Genomic DNA, 18,483 nt, shown 5'->3' on the forward strand with positions numbered 1-18,483 from the left:
ATGGCTGGACTTCTGTCAACAAAGACATTAGATTGCAAAGATTTGCACAGTTACCTAAAGACATTATCATCTTATACATTAGACAGACTCTATAACCATCCGGCAACATGCCTGGCAGTATTCAGGTATAGCTGTTAATTCATCTCGACCATAATTGATGATAAACTACTTGAACTTTTGTACTCAAACTACTTCGTACCTTAAAACAATGTGTTTCAATCATGTTGTTGTTTTTTAAATTATAAATTTGATTAAGCACTGACAATTATAACCGTAGAACATCCTCTGTAACATTAGAAACTGCCTATATTGTCAAAATGGAATTTTTGCTAGATACTAAACTTTAAAGTCAAGATATAAGTGCATGTGTCCCTGTCATGGGCTTGGCAGTTGAGCTTTTCAAAAGGCATACGCCACAACTGTTTCGCTAAGCACACCAGCCCCAAAAGCAAGACTGTTGGAAGTGCCTTATAAATAACTGATATTACACTTTACAATATATTATGATACATTATATAATGATCAGGTTGCAGTCCCTGCTTGTTATTCTAATTGTATGAGTAATTGGTTCCAGGCGGCAGTTCCTTCACTTTTACTTCTTACATGTGTTATGTGACACGCAATATTACATCTACTTGACATGTATTGTCATTTCACCGACTTATGCTTCAAATGTTTCTTGGTCATGTTTTTGGTGCTAATTACTTATACTGTAAGTATGTCAGTACATGTACATGTAACGCTAATGTTTAATGAAATGAAGGGCACTTTTAAAGATAAAATAGTCGACATAAATCAATTGAATTCATAGTTTTTTTATAAAAAAGAATTATTTTCTCTTTTGGAAAGCACTACCAAGTACTACCATACTTAATTAAAATATTAATTGTGATTTTCAGGGAACTACCAGAGTTGGCAAAACACTACATCATGAGACTTCTTTTCATTGACCAGCCAATCTCACAGGCTGTCATAGGACTCTGGGCCAACAACAAATATGTCAGGTAGACTGGGTTAACAACAAGTATGTCAGGTAGACTGGGGGTTAACAACAAATATGTCCAGTAGACTGTGGGTTAACAACAAATATGTTAGATAGACTATGGGTTAACACCAAATATGTCAGGTAAACTGTGGATTAATAACAAATATGCCAGGTAGATTGGGTGTTAACAACAAATATGTTAGGTGGCCTGTGGGTAAACAAGAAATATGTCAAGTAAACTGTAGGTTAAGAACAAATATGTCAGGTAGACTGTGAGTTAAGAACAAATATGTCTGGTTGCCTGGTGGTTAACAACAAATATGTCAGGTAGACTGTGAGTTAAGAACAAATATGTCAGGTAGACTGTGAGTTAACAACAAATATGTCAGGTAGACTGTGAGTTAACAACAAATATGTCAGGTAGACTGGGGATTAACAACAAAAGTGACTTTAATAATTATTCAGCTGTTTTTCCACTTATTTGACAGAAACAAATTAAGTGGCGCCAATTTTAAGTACAGAAAAACTACTTAAATCCCTAACTTAAGCTCAAACTACTTTTTTGATTCAGTGACCACAGAAGTGCTGTTGGTGCGTTATCAGACCTCCGTATCTGGTACGAACAACCTCTACCTGGTGGAATGCAAGGATGGATTATCAACTCCACGTTTAAGTCAAACATGAAGACTGCGCTGCTGGGAGGGTAGGCAATACAGTGTATTTATATGGCCATTATTAGGCTGTATTTAGAATGCCTAAACGGTACATTTCTCCCAATTAGCATGCTGTTTTCCCCGATGTTAAAAGGATACATTTCTCCCATTTAGAATGCTATCTTTCCATTGCTAATAAGGTACATCTCATCCAATGAGAAAGCAAAAAAGAAACTTTTTCTCTTATTCACATTGGACAAATGACATCAATTTGTAAATATCAAATTATCGCTTTTATAATTGGCAATCGCTTTTATACCAAGTTCATATGTTGTAGAACTGTTTTATTTGATGTAATGTCATTTAGTTTGGAACAGAAATATTTGAAGTAATTTAAAAAAAATTGAACAGTAATATTTCAGGTAAACTTATATATTTTGGAACAGATATATATTTAAGGTATTTTCATTTATTTCAGAACATTAATATTTGTGGTTATTTCATTTCGGAACAGTAATATTTGAGGTGTTTTCATTTAAAGTGGAGCAGTGATATTTTTTCCGGCATTTCTAGCGTCTGTGCATAAAAAAGCTGAAACAACTGATATTTTAAAGCTGTAATTTGCTTCCAGAGGTCAGGCATGGTCTGGACGAGGTGCTGCCCCATTACGTTCAGACAAAAACAGCAAGGACATCCCATTCTTGGATAAATATGCCATTGAAAGATGGGAGGTAAGCATTAAATGTGTGGTAATCTCCCTTGGTAACGCTTTATCAATAATTCCAGCCTTTACACAATATCTGTATATGTCTCATACTTTGTGACCTACAATTTCAGTGTGTCCTAAACTTAACACTTTGTACCCGTCAATTAAAGAATGTATTTTACTTCACACTTTGTTACCTACAATTAAAGTGTGTCCTACACTTCACACTGTGTCTCCTACATTTTGTGACCCACAATTTAGGTATGTCCTACACTTAACACTGTCTCCTACAGTGTGTGGCCTACATTGTCAGTGTGTCCTACACTTCACACTTTGTGTCCTACAATTTGAATTTGTCCTACACTTCACACTGTGTGTCCTACACTTCACACTGTGTGTCCTACACTTTGTGATCTACAATTAAAGTATGTCCTACACTTCACACTGTATGTACTACACTGTGTGACCTACACTTTGAGACCTACAATTTAAGAGTGTGCCACACTTCATACTTTGTGGCCTACAAATTGTGTCCTACTATTTCAGTGTGTCCTACACTTCATGGTCGGTTCAACGGAGGGCTCGGATGGAGTGAGCAGGGACACAATTGAGGTTCTCAAGCACTCTGGGCTCATGAGAGTGTAGGTTTGATTTCTTTATTATATGTTTTTGGTAGTTTACAGAGATTTATCAGTGAAATAAAAATTATATTTAACACTTTTAATCAGTGAAATAACAAGTTGACATATTTCACTGTTTTGAAATTCTCAAGGATTGAATGTTTTGACCTTTTTTTTTTGTTGTTGTGGAATGAGCAATTTTTTGCGAAAATGCATGTAAACCAGTGAGATAAGACTGCTGACAAAAAAATCAGATCGCAGAATTTCATATTTATGTTAAAAAAATTATGTTTTATGCATTTTTCTTAAAGCGTTAGTAACTCTTTTAGCCATAAATCATTAATTTTCAATCATGAATATGAAAAATTGCAAACTGATTTTTTTTTCAGTCAGCAGTCTCATATCACTTGGTTTACATGCATTTTCGCAAAAAAATTGCTCATTCCACCCCCACACGGCTGGGACATAATTTCAACAGTATCCATCCATAACACCTGTTTAAATGGTGTTTTTAAACTGTAACCATTTATTTTCAGAGAGGAGGGTGACCCCATGCCCTGTATTACCCCTGCAGGGTTCCAGTTTCTCCTGATGGACACCGGTTCCCAGATTTGGTACTTCATGTTGCAGTACCTGAATATGTCAGATGTAAGTAGCGTCACTTCCACACCTTAAAAGGACTAGACACCAGTCAGTCCCCAAATCAGCAAATTTATTTACACAAGACAAGCGTACAATTGTCAAATGAGCTGGTATGAGGCTTATAATACATCATTCTACATGATTTAAAGAATATTTTGTATCTTTTGTAGCTGAGTTGACTTGTTTAAAAATAGCGCATAACGGTTTCAAAGTTTATAGTGTGTGAATTAAGCATGTGAAAGTCATGTTATTAGTACAGATACTTGTACCAACTCTATTTTAAATTTGCTTAGATTTACGTCTTAGACAAACCCAATAAATTTTGATTTTGAAAAATACGCAAAATCTGCGAAAGATACATGTGTCATAAGCGATGTGATAAATCAGTAAGTAAGATTGGATGCGTTGTAAGTTTTCAACAGTTTTCTTTTTATCTTGCATTTGTGTCATCAGGTATCTAGTCACTTTAAAATCCTTGAGGAAATCAATGCAATAACTCAATATCTGCTTCTATTTTTTACATGCACTTATTAAGTTATTGCACAAGGGTGGGGATAAATTATATTGATATAATATAACTGGAACTTATTTTTTCACATAACATTTCTCAAAAGGAGATCATTCACAAATTACAGCAAAATTATTTAAAATCTGTTTAAAATGGAGTTATTTTACTTACTTTTAGGACCATTAACTTAAGCAAACATTGGTCTCAGTCGCACCACAGTTATGAACAGTGATGTTTGTTTTGTTTATTTGAGTTTATCAAGGTCTGCCCGCACCCATTGGCTGCATTATGGCTTGACCCCGCCGTGACGCCATCACGACTTAAATTGTGTTTAAATGCCATAAGTGACATGAGATAAAAGTGATAGCAATTCAAAGTCAAATCCAGACATTGGAAGACTTTAAGAAACTGAGTGAGATATAAGAGGTCCGGGTCTGATACCCTAGCTCTTTGCGAAGAGACCTCTTGGTTCTTTAACGTGCTTGGCGTAAAACACCAATACACGGGATACAACTTTCCTGGGTTAAATCAGTACTGAGTACACCACTTTTCCAAGCACTACATTTTAAATGCCGAACGCCAGGCAAGGGAGCTACTTGTACCAACTTTTAACGTCTTTCTGTACCGGTATGAGGCGGCCCGGGATCGAACCCATGACCTCCCGCTCCGTCTTGTTACTCACATTGTCAGAAACGTTCTATTTCAGTCCCGGGGTCTAGATCTGGTAGAATGTTTGTCATTCCTGTTTCAACTCAGTTTCTCCACCCTCGGAAAGGTAATACAGGAAGTTATACATGTACATATTAGTGTTTAGGTATATACAGCCTCATAATTACACGGCTTATAATCATTAATTGTAAAATATGAGGTTACACATGTACATATTAATATATCAGTGTATAGGTACTTTTATTTACAAGACTTATAAACCAGGGTCCGTATTACAAAAGCATCTTAAGAATTTTTAAACATTTTAATTTAAGTGTAAAATTTGGACTTGATATATTTCTTTTAAAAAACTAGTTCCCTAAAATAAAGTTTTCATTTTTAATAACCTAAGTGTCCATATTTTAATTGAAGAATGTACAATTAGACATTCCTTAAACTAGGCCTTTAAGCCTGTCTCACACAGAACACGGTTGGGCACACGGTTCCAATACGGTATACTCGGTTATACACGGGTTGACTGGTACGAGTATTGAGCTCCAACCGTGCCTGGGCATGAGTTAGTACGATTTAGACTCGAATGTAGCACGAGTATGTACGAACAAAGCACGGATATACTCGGTCAAGCAAGGTTTGTCACGGTTTGAACACGATTTGCAAACGATTTTCATACGATTGTTGTACGGTTCCAAGTACGGTCTAGTTCGGTCTGTTACGGCCTAGTACGATTAAACAGGACTTTTACTCGATTAACTGGACATTTACAGGGTTTACATACGGTCCCACCGACTTTTGTTCGAGTTATGCTCGAATTATCACACATTCGTGTATGTTTTGATATAAATTGACTCGTTTTGATGGCTTGGCTTCATAAATTTTCGAACTTTCAACAGAGAAGTTATAAAAATGGCAGATTACAGAATAAGGGAACTAGAAATCATGATAAGACTGATAGACATAGATTATTTTGGCCAGAAGGCATGATCTCGTCAGGTAGTGCCAGCGGGTCCTCCAGCTCATCAGGGTCAACAGGTTGAAGTGGTCGGAGGGCCTTTGTGGCCCTTTTTGTATTCTCGCTGGTAGAATCTTCCATTGTGGGGATTCTTTTGGGGACCTTCTTCTTCTTTGGAGGCATTATGTAGCAAGTACTCTGTTGTTTCAAGGTGGCAGCAGGTAGTTGTGTTTTCTGTTGTGTTTGAGTGCTGTATGATCATACACGAGCTTTGTACAGACGTAGAGACCGTGTCTGGTCGTACTTGACCATGTATAATTCGTACTTGAACCGTATTGGTCGTATGGCGATCGTATGAAAACGTATTGGTCGTATGGCGATCGTATAAAACCGTGTGTACACTCGTGTGAATCATACGGTGATCGTGTGACATTCGAGTGTTAATCCAGGTGTTGGATGTAGGACTTGGGAACGGTTTCACACGATTCCATACGTTTTACATACGATATTGACATGGTTGAGCTCACTCATGGAGTGGACTTCATGTGCGGTTGTATATACGGTCTCACACGGTCTCTCACGGTCTTGTACGATCGCTAATACGATCATACACGGACATGGCACTCGTGCCAGTTTTTTAAAAGTTTTAAAAATCATACACGGCTTTCACGGATACACTCGAATGGCCCAAGTGTAACTCGGATAAGGCCACGGTTGGTTCGGTTGTATGTACGGTTTACACGGGTGGCCAACCGTATAAGCCGTGTGTTCTGTGTGAGACAGGCTTTAAGGATAAAGTGGCAAGTATGTATTCTTGGAAAATAATATCTAACTAATGTTTGTTAATATCATACATGTATACCTAATTTTAAGTAAAGATTCTTGTATCTTGTATAACTATCATGACCTTTAAAAGGATTAGTACCAGAAGTATGTACCATTACATACTAATGTAAAGCTGCACTCTCACAGATGGGCCATACATTCAAAGACAAAAAATTAAAAAAAAGTTGTTAAAACAATCAATGTGTGAGAGTGCAGCTTTAAGAAAAGAGCTATTTTTTCGTTACAAGAATATCTGTCTCTCTGTGTTCAGGATTACAGTACAGATGGATTAAGTGATGGACAGTCACGATTTCTGCAGCATCTCCGGGAGTTTGGTCTTGTCTATCAAAGAAAGGTGAGACAAAGTAGAGCTGAGGTCATATGACTGTGAAAATTGCATTTGAATGAATATAACTGAGGAAAAAAATCTGAGGGTAAAATATCCTTTGATCAATTACATTATCAGGATTTCAACGAGTTGATTGGTAAAAGGATAACACTTTCTGAAACATCTTTGATAGGGAGCTTGGCCTTGATAGTCAGAGAGAGGTCAGATGAAATAAAGCTGATGGCAATTGAGCCTGAAATTCTTTCAATGAAGCAGTGTTGCTTTAAAGATATAAATAGGTCAAAAGAATTCATTGGGGATTTTAAATGCATGTCAGAGTACTTGGAGGTATTTCACTGAAATAACTAACCTAATTTGTGCGCTTCTCAAAAAGGTGTGTAAAATTTGCATTTAATCTGCATTTACCGCTTTTAGTGCCTGAAGCACATTTATTCTGCACTAAAAGCCCATTTATTTTGGACCTAAGCACGTTTATGCACTTAGGGTAAGCGCATTTTTCAGCATTTAAAAAAAGGCATGTAAAAAGCTTTTATTGTGCGAAGTGAGCCCCATGCATATGTTTTCATGCCTGTTCAAGAGTCATGATTTAGATGAAATAAAACTTTAAAAGGAAGGTCAAATGACTGTAACAAGGTGGGATGAAAATAAGTTTACATCAAAATGACTGTCCTCTGTCGTGAGCTCTTTTTCATCGAACCTGTTAAAAAAAATCAAAGTTGAAGTAAATAGAGCTTTGGTCAAATGACTGTGACAAAATGAGATCAAATAGAGCTAACGTCAAATGACTAAAAGGTTGGAGGAAATTACTTTAACAAGAAGAGATGAAGTAAAGCTAAGGTCAAATGACTGCGACAACATGATATCACATAGAGCTTAGGTCATATGACTTAAAAAACTGAACAGATGAAATATTTCGTAATGATGCATACACATTAAATATACTAACACTATGTTTGTGGACCATACCTAAGCTGAATGATAAAAGGCTTGAGTTAGACGCAGTTATAATTTCTGCAGCCCCTCTAGTTGTTTGGTTTTTTACATGAAAGAAAGTTGAGATTACAAAGAGCTGATGTCATTTTACTGTGAAAATCGCATAGATAGTAATTGTATTCAGGGCTTTTAAAAACCGGCAATTTGCCGGTCTGGACTGATTTTGATCAAGCCAGACCGATTTCAGTTTCAAAAAGTGTAAAAAAAATCGGTCTGAAATTTTCTCATTATTTTATAATTTCGGTCCAAAACGGCCAGTAAAAAGTGCAGAAATTGTAATACACAAATATTCATGGGTCATTCACACATTTAAAACTACCCCCAATAGGTCATAAAAGTGTCTTAGTTACCATGAGACTAGTGCGACCAGCTGCATTTTCCGCTACACTGATCACTCTATAGCCTCTCTGTAAATTAGCAGACGCTTGCAATCGGTCCAATCACGTGTATTGGTAGGTCGCAAAAGACACGATTAAAAAAACTATGTGTTAATTGTGTGCTTGCAGCTATCCTGATTAAGTGTTAAAATCGATCCATATATTTCACGTGGCAATATGAATATGCTATGTCGTCGTCGATCATTACCGGTACATGGTATCTGTTTGTTGATTACCAAACTGTTAAATTTAAATTGTTCTTTTAAATTTAAATTGTCATAAAGAACCATTGCTGGTTAAAACGGTTTGAAAGATAAATGCATATGTCATTGTTAATCTGTGAAAGCATTAAAATCCGAACCTAGTCTTATTATAGGATAACAATAGCGACACGCTTGATTAACTACAAAGTCTGGGAGCTGAGTGTGCCGCTTACGTCATTTTAATTCGTAGTAATGAAAAAATCGTTGTTGATATCACACTTATAGCTTGTAACCCTGGTTATAAATCTAGATATATATATGTATTATTATTCAAGAGTTTTTGTCGTCTGACCGCTTCCGGACAGCCACAGTTATTTACGATCGCAGTCGTTCTTATTAGAAACGCCACAGAACTCGATGAGAATCGCAATTGAATTAAGCTTGTATCATGACTATCTGAATCAGCTATGCGGCTCTAGAACCCTCTTTGGAATCGAGACATCGCTAAAAAATATTGACAGAAAAGACGCCGCAAAAATGTGTGACATTTCCAAGTAATCGTATTTGTATATCAGTGAAAGATAGTGCTGAGGTCAACTGACTGGGAAAAAAGCAAAGATAAAATTATTTTAATAAAATTTTATAAAATTAAGTAATTTTATTATTTTGTAAAAAGATGTTAGATTAAGGTAATTTCTTACAGAAAAAGAAAAAGCGTTACTGCTTCACCAAACTTGATATCAAGTTAGCATCTGGTCTTACCGGCATATCTACTGATACACATGTGCAAGTATACATTGTGTTGGTTTAATTATAATTATTTATTTTGTAAATGATGTTAAACTAGACCATTTTTGCAGAGAAAAGAGAAGCGTTATTACCCCACCCGCCTGGCCATCAACCTAGCATCTGGTCTCACTGGTATGGCTACTGATGAAAACAGACAGGGATACATGGTTGTGGAAACAAATTACAGGGTTTACGCTTATACAGGTAAAGCATAGCTAAAAAATGTTTGTGTCATGACTGAAACTAATTTCTTTATACTTCCAACTGACATTTTTTTCTAAGTATACATCTTTCTTGTTCAGTGCATATGTTGACTGATTTTATAAAACACTCCACTAATGAACATCAACCCTTTTTTACTGATGTTTGATGATGGGTATTCAACACTTATCAGTGCTCATAAAGTTGATTAAAAATGTTAACTAGTTGCAACCCTAGGGGTTATTTGTGTTTAGTATTGAAGCTCAAGTTTGCTTCCAATTTGAAGCTAAGGGACTCCTCTAAAAAGTCAGTTTTGCCGCCTTTGACTCCCATGGAATGTTTCCAAAATGGAGTTGATGAGTATTCTAATAAGATGACTGCCCCTTAGGCTCAGTGGTAGAGCATTAGCTTTGGGTGCGGAAGGTCGAGGGTTTAAACTCTTGCGGCGTCAAACCGAAAGACATTAAAATATGGTGCCAGTAACTCCCTAGCCTAGCGCTTGGCAGTTTAAGGGTAGTTCTGGGAATATGGTGCACTCAGTACTGGTTCAACCCAGAAAAGTTGTTTCAAGTGTATCGGTGCTTTACAGCAAGTTTGTTAAAGAACCAAGAGGTCTCTTCGCAAAGAGCTATGGTATCGCACCCGGATCTCTTGTAACTCCCCATGTTTCTTCAAGTCTTCCAATGTCTGTGTTGACTACTTATTGCTGTCACTTCTTTCTCATGTCACTTATGACATTTAAACACAGTTTAAGTTGTGATAGCATCATGGCGGGATCAAGTCATATTGCAGCCCTTGATAAACTCAAATAAACAAATAACATGTCTAATTATATTTATCTAAATTTAAACCCCTTGCTTAAATGATTTAATTGCTAGTTATAACTTTTTGTTTCCAGACTCAGCTCTGAACATTGCCCTGTTGGCTTTGTTTTGTGAGATGTTATACCGCTTCCCAAACATGGCAGTGGCGAACTTGAGCAGGGACAGTGTAAGAGCTGCTTTAATGAGGGGTATCACAGCTGAGCAGGTAATGTTTGAACTTTGTCATAAAATATGAGGCTATGTAAGGTCAAGATTACATTGTTAAATTAGTTTGAAACAAAATATATATTTCCATGTTGATATTGGAAATAGATTTTGTTTCAAATTAATTAAACAATGTAAACTACAGGGCAAAGCATAGTAACTTAAAATTTTACAAAGAACCTGTTAACATTTTCTTCCTTAATCAAATAAAACAATATATGTATCAATGTTATTATCCCCCCACCGAATCGAAGGTTTTGGGAGGGGGATATCGTTTTGACGTTATTCGTCCGTCCGTCTGGTACCATATCTTGGTAGGCATTGATCAGAACTTGGTCAGAATGATCCCCTGGATCAAATCTTGACCACTTGTAAAAGAGGGTCACATTGGGTCAAAAACTAGGTCACTAGGTCAAATCTTAGAAAAATCTTTGGAACATACTAGAGGCATTGTACAGGTCAAATATTCATGAAACTTAATCAAAATGTTTTCCTTGATGAACTCTTGGTCGTAAATAAAACTGGGTCACATATAATCAAAAACTAGGTCACTAGGTGAAATCTTAGGAAAATCTTGTCCGGAACCATATCATGGTAATGATTGGTCAAGTTATGTTCAAATTTGGTCATGATGTACCCTTTGATGAAATATGGACCATTTAAAAAAGTGTGTCACATGGGGTCATAAACTAGGTCACTAGGTCAAATCTTAGAAAAATCTTTGGAACATACTAGAGGCATTATACATGGTCAAATATTCATAAAACTTAATTAGAATGTTTTCCTTGGTGAAATCTTGGACTTAGTTTGGAACTGGGTAACATGGAGTCATAAACTAGGTTTCTTGGTCAATTTGACCTCCCTTGACAGTGACCTCCTTTTCTTAATAAAAGAAAAGTATTAAATCCAAGTTTGTGTGCTTTTCTTAGTCAAGAGTTGTAATGTGACTTGTAAATCTCGCCATATGTTTTACAGTAATGAATATTTATATCAGGGTGGCTCGACGTCCTAAGAGTTTGTATTAAATATACTTGGAGTTTGTGGTGTTTTGTACTGTTGTTCCATGTTTCTTGTTTGTGATTTTATGTTTTTGTGTTCTTTGTCTTTGGCGATTACCCCGTGCCATTAAACGGGGTTTATATTTAAAATTTTGGCTACTGAGATTGTTTCTGTAGTTTTTCTCATAAGTATTGGGAATTATTTTTATTTAATTTTGATCTTGATTAATCTTGAATTTCATGATTAATTTGTAATGTTTTATTATCCTTTTTTGCAGATAATCAGCTTCTTAAAATCTCATGCTCATCCTGAAATGTTAAAGGAGGTTGGTATATTTTACAATATTCTGTTCTTAAAAGTTTATTTACTAACTATATCTTGCTTTAATAGTTTTCTTCATCTTAGGCCAATGTTCAGAACCTTGTTCGAATCATCATTGTTGTTAATGGTATCGTTGGTTAACTTTTAAAGGTGAACTATTTTATGATGTACTCATATATATAAATGAAATAAGTACAGCTAAACAGTTGTCTCAAATCCTGTTAGAAATATTGCAGATTACACATATATTCATTAAAATTCACATACAGTAATTTTTTTAAAGTTAACAATGATGATGTTAACAATGTTGTTAAAATTACCAAATTTCTGAACAATCGGCCAAATGTGTGTCTATGTGAGGATATATTCGATTTTTTTATTCCTTTGTATTAGTCATATTTTGTGTATCAGCAACCAATTGTATAAAAGTGGTTAATTCTTATCAAAGTGAGCCAAAAAGTTGATTGGTCAATATTATACCAAAATTTCAGATTAACCAATGATATTATTTAAATGTGCAAACTAACCCAAAGATAACCTGTGGATGATTTAAACAAACTTTATATAATTACCTGCTGTTATTTAAACCTTAAAAGGCTGGGTTTCCAATTGAATGGGTAAATTCAAAAATAAGTATAAAAATAATTTAAAGTTTCCGATGTACACTTATGTGGATGTTGGATGCCTGGTGACCTCATAATGTTTTGGCATTGTTTGAAAATGTTTTGATGTGTAAAGAAAAATATGTAAATAATAAAGAAAACACTACAAACTAGCTTCTAACGTATTTTGAAGATTACAAAATAGTCCATTTAACGTCTGATTTGGGTTAAAGCACACATTGAAACTGTTATAACTTTAGTGTTAATATTCATACAGTCATTTATATTATATATATGTCATCAATATGCAAATGAGGCCTAAATATTATAGTGTCATCAGACACCAAAATTCAATAATTCGGAATTGCCTCAATGCAATAACAATCTAAATTGCTCTTCGATCCATTTATCTGATACTGATATTGGCTACGGTTATGCATGGTAGTTTTCGGAATTAATTTGAACATACTAAATAAACAGAACTTTAAAATTTCATAGAAATAAAATGAAATTTCAACTTTTATAACGCTTTGCATATTCTTTCGTTGATACATTTGTGTCGACGCTACTTACAGATCATTTTGATAATAAATATTCGTCTACAGAAAAATACAACTTTATTAGGACCTATCCTTCTCATTTGTAGATACAATTTCATAAAATCCTTTCCCCACCTAATCCCTAATAATTGTTAGTCAATGGTGAATATTTCTTACGACAACTGCAATGAAATCATATGTTGACCTATTCCAGTCGCTCTCCCTCCCACCAACAATCATAGACCAAGTTAGATTATGGGAACTGGAGAGAGATCGGTTCAAGTTTGACGAAGGGGTCCTGTACAGTCAGTTTCAATCACAGCCAGATTTTGAGAAGCTCAAAGATTACGCAAAGGTATGTCATTTTTTTATCATGTTTAAGTTTGACGAAGGGGTCCTGTATATGGTTTCTCTCTCGTTTTCTCTCACTCTTTCATGATCAAGGTGCGTTAGTTTGGCACCATAGCAACAAAGCATGTAATGGTTGTTTTCCTGGGAGTAGGATTCTCTCCTGTGATAGCTTTAGTTTAACATGTTTACCCTTCCTCTCTATTTCGTGATATATGTGTGTAAGTTTTGCACTACACCTGTGATATATTTTAAAGGATCAATGTATGTTTTTGCTGTTTAAATCACTCCTATGACAATCTTGTTTATTATGGTTCCTCCCTCTATATTTCAGTATCAATGTGTTAGTTTGGCACCGTAGCAGCAAAGCATGTAATGGTTGTTTTTCATGGGGGTAGTAATTACGCATATAATAATCTTGTTTGACATGGTGCCTCTATCTGTATTTCAGAATGTCAGTGTGTTGAGTTGGCAAAATAGCAGCAAGCGAGTAATGGTCGTCTCTCTATGGTAGTTATCTCTCCAGTGATAGGTGTCTCATTGTATTTCGTGACTAAGATGTGTTGGTCAGGCACACCATCAACAAAACGTGTAATGGTCGTCTACCCGGGTGAAGTAACCTCTCCTGTAATAGAATGTATTTAACATGGTTCCTATCTCTGTATAATTTCAGGATCAATATGTGTTGGTCTAGCACAATAGCCGCAAGCGTGTAATGGTCGTCTCCCTGGGGGTAGTAATATCTCCTGAAATACAGTGTAGCCCTAATTTTAGATGGTTTCTATCTCTGTATTTCAGGATCAAATGTCTTTTGCACCATAGCGACAAAGCACGTTATGGTCGTCTCCCCGGTGGTAGTAATATCTCCCGTAATAGCTCTAATATAACATGGTTCTTATCTCTGTACAATTTCAGGATCAAGATGTGTTGGTTTTGCACCAAAGCAACAAAACGTGTAATGGACGTCTCCCCGGGTGAAGTAACCTCTCCTGTAATATAATTTATTTAACATGGTTCCTATCTCTGTATAATTTCAGGATCAATATGTGTTGGTCTAGCACAATAGCAGTAAGCGTGTAATGGGCATCTTCCCGGGTGAAGTAACATCTCCTGTAATAGAATGTTTTTAACATGGTTCCTATCTCTGTATAATTTCAGGATCAATATGTGTTGGTTTGGCACCATAGCAGTAAGCGTGTAATGGTCGTCTCACTGGGGGTTGTAATCTCTCCTGAAATACAATGAAGCCCTAAATTTCATGGTTTCTATCTCTGTATTTCAGGATCAAATGTCTTTTGCACCATAGCGACAAAGCGCGTTATGGCCGTCTCCCCGGTGGTAGTAATCTCTCCAGTGATAGCTCTAATTTAACATTGTTCCTATCTCTGTACAAATTTAGGATCAAAATGTGTTGGTTTGGCACAATACCAACAAAATATGTAATGTGTGTGTTTCCCTTGGTGTAGCAATCTCCCCTGTAGTACCTCTAGTTTAACATGGTTCTTAACTCTGTACAATTTCAGGATCAAGATGTGTTGGTTTGGCACAATAGCAACAAGCGTGTAATGGTCGTCTCTCGCGCTGGTCACGATTCTGTCAAGAAATACTGGAAACAGATAAAACAATCTAACACTTGAGGGTTATAAGGTTATTTGTAAATGACTTAAAAGGAACTTCAGAGATGAATGCAAGCTATTTCAAAAACTTCGCCTATCCGTGAAATTCAGAAATGTGCTTGGTATTTACAGACCAGTGTTTGTATATGAAAAGAGGTGTTGAAAACATGTAACACGCTATCGATGCGTTGACGACAGTCTAACAGTTGAGGAGACGAGGGGATTTGTAAATGACTTAAAATGATCTTCCGTGATGAATCTTAGCTATCTCAGAAACCTCGCCTATCCGTGAAATTCAAAAATGTGCTAAGCATTAACAGATGTGTGTTTGTTTATAGAAAGAGATGTTGAAATCAAGTAACAGGTCAACGAATGACCAACAATGAACTTCAGAAATGAATCTTAGCTATTTTTAGAGCGTTGTGTTTCTATGAAGTTTAATTTTTGTTTTAACAGGCAAGTGTTTGTTAAAGAAAAGACATGATGAAAACTATTTCAAGCCATCGATACATTGACGATAGTGTTTATTAATGGAAACACATGTGTAAAACATGTATCACGTCATCGATAGTTTGACAACAGCCTAACACTTGAGTGGACGAATGACTTCAATTGAACGTTGATTCATCACACTCAAGAGATAGAAAGATGAAACTTATCTCTAGCTATTTGAATAACTTTGGTTTTCCGTGAAATATAAAAATGCGTTAAGTCAAGAAATGGCATGGCCATAGTGTTTGTCTGTGAGGAACCTGTAGAAAAAAATGTGTCATATAAATGATACATTGACAAACGTGTTACAGTGAAAAAAATGTTTAAATTGTTTTTACAATCTCGTTGAATGCCTCAAAAGACCAACGGATAGCTTTTTCAATGATTTTGTGGAATGTTATGAGAATGAAGTAAGTGTTTTGTGAAGAAATTCTAGATATGACACACATCAACACTTTGTTTTGGGAGAGGCCCTGTAAAACATGTACCAAGATTGTGATACATTCACAATCTTTTATACAGTGTATAACTAGAGTGTTAGAATTATTTGTAGGCAGTATGGTTTGCAAAGGTACAACTGCACATTATGGAATTTGAAGAAACTTTTATGGACACCCCGACATACAACTGAACATTATGGAATTGAAAGGAACTTTGAAGAAAATTTTAAGTACAACTTAACACTAGGTACAACTGAGTATTTATGGAATTTGAAGAAACTTTATAGAAACTTTCAAGTATAACAGCACATTATGGAATTTGAAGAAACTTTCAAGTATAGCTGCACATTGTGGAATTTGAAGAAACTTTATAGAAGCTTTCAAGTATAACTGCACATTATGGAATTTGAAGAAACTTTATAGAAACTTTCAAGTACAATTGAACATTATGTATTTTGCTGAAACTGTTATGGACACTCCGACGTACAACTTAACTGAGTATTTATTGAATTTGAAAAAAAACTTTATAGAAATTTTAAGTACAACTGAACATTTGAAGAAATCGTTATGAACATTCGACATTAAACTGAACATTACGGTATTTGAAAAAGCACAGAAACTTTCAATTAAAACTAAACATTATGGAATTTAAAGAATCCTGTTTAAGCCACATTTGAAAACAAAAAATGGAAAATGTTGCCATTAATACTGCTGTCTTATGACATTTAAACACAAAAGCGTCAATTATTTGTGTTCAATTCAAGTAGAGGCCTTGTTTTATACTTAATTATTATTTTTGACATGGTTTCTATTATAATGCTTCAGAATGTACATGTATATCCGAATTGTAGGAGACCGATACGATTTCCAGTTTTTTAAGCGGACCCTAGTTGTCCGTTGTTTTTTGTTTGATCCCTCCTTTGTACTCCCTTTTTTTAAAGCTTTACTATAACTTTTTTGTGTGAAAATGGTTACAGAAATATAATAGTATGTTCTTAAATGCCCCCACTATGCAGAAAATAAAGCAATTGATCGCAAAATTTTCCAGGGCGGGGAGGACGGGGTGTCATGGTGGCTTTCAGGCTTAGTCAAGCTGCATTATAGATACAAAGGTTGTTGAAAATGCTCAGTAGTCTTATATTTTCTTCGAAAAGGTAAACCGTAGGTAGGTAGAGCCCTCCGATCCTTTTCTGCCCTTGAAATCCCGTCTCTTACCCTACTTTAAAAGATAAAATTGCTCCTCCGTATATCCGTACTCTTGTTTTTGATCACTTGAAGGCCTAAATATTTAATGAACACGGTCAAACCTGGTTGAACGGTCACCTGCTTTAAAAGGCCACCTGCTCTACCGGGCCACTCCAAATTCCCCTGATGTAGTTGTAAGAATGTATTATCTTTGTATGTTGAACACCTAAAACTGTTACCACTGACAAGGACAATTACACCACAATAATCCAAAGCCCTTGCCCCAATATCACGAAAATACTCAAGTTAAGTCTCAGTCTCAATCTCAACTCAATTTACCAATATGAAATAGTAGCAGAAGCATATGTTAGTGTTGTCGCTAGACGTATTTTAAATTTGGAACGTCAAAAAACCTGCGGCTGCTGTACGACCTGAAGTGATGACGCACGATTGTTTTAGGGCGACCCTGCGTCGACCGTAGTTTTTTTTTACAAATACTAAGATAACCATGAGATTTTTTTTTTAATAATAACCTGCTCCACGCACGGCTCAGACTGCCACGGGGCCGTACGGATGGCGTGCTTTGGCCTTGCGTTGCCCAAATGGTGCGCCACATACCGTAAGGACACCACATGTGTACCATAGGCCACCCATGCAATTCCTGCGACCACCGCATTATTTATTTGTTTATTTATTATTATTTTTTGGGGGGTGGGAGGGGGTTCGCAGTTGTCCATTGAAATTCATAATCGCCTATGGCAGGCGCACGATAAACGCATGGCCACCGTATGCCCGATGAATGGTCGCCATGGAACCGCACTACGGCATGTCTATTGCTACGGCGGACTTACTAATGAAAACGTTAATATCTCCGCGCTATAATCCTATTATCCAAATCCTGCGGCCACTACCATTCCGCCGCACATAACTCGAAGATCCTAGCCGTAGAGATGCCGGTTCAACCTTGTTGCTCTCATCTGCCCGACCAAGTCCGGCTCCCCCGGGCTGGGAGGTAAATGTTACCCATACAACTACACTACCTAGATTTGCAGACCATACGAATCCGTTTAAATTGCTAGGTCAGTTTTCATACCTGTTCGACGCACACCTCCAACATCGACGGAGTAAGCGTTTAATTGAGGTATGCGTCTTCCAGTGATTGAGGTTTTGCGTTCAACTTGTGTTCTTCACCGGAATACCCATACCTTAATCCAACGGTAACACCGTCGATGATGGGGATGTATGTTGGAGGGTTATTTCTTTGCATTCCATGCATGTATGTATAGAAGAGATCACAACCTTATGAGCATTTATACAGCGTTCGCTTCGAGTGCGAAAGGTCGCGGGTTCAACCCTGCTACGGCGGGGTTCAAACCGAAAATTTTTGAAAATGGTACCAATAGCTACCTTGGCTAACGGTCGGCATTTCAAGGTGTACTTAGTA

The 18,483-nt window shown here is 36.3% G+C and overlaps 1 protein-coding gene across 1 annotated transcript; it reads left to right on the forward strand.

Annotated features, from left to right (window-relative positions):
* Window positions 1-16,719, forward strand: LOC128222891 (general transcription factor IIH subunit 4-like). The gene is made up of 13 exons (XM_052932065.1): window positions 1-125; window positions 900-1,004; window positions 1,557-1,688; window positions 2,270-2,369; window positions 2,891-2,985; window positions 3,501-3,612; window positions 4,821-4,889; window positions 6,829-6,912; window positions 9,340-9,472; window positions 10,368-10,498; window positions 11,774-11,821; window positions 13,173-13,313; window positions 14,830-16,719. The coding sequence occupies exons 1-13, from the start codon at window positions 1-3 to the stop codon at window positions 14,941-14,943; spliced, it is 1,389 nt and encodes a 462-aa protein (XP_052788025.1). The 3' UTR covers window positions 14,944-16,719.
* The last annotated feature ends 1,764 nt before the right edge of the window (window positions 16,720-18,483 follow it).

The sequence above is a fragment of the Mya arenaria genome, chromosome 17, assembly GCF_026914265.1.
Source record: "Mya arenaria isolate MELC-2E11 chromosome 17, ASM2691426v1".
Taxonomy (NCBI): Eukaryota; Metazoa; Mollusca; class Bivalvia; order Myida; family Myidae; genus Mya; species Mya arenaria.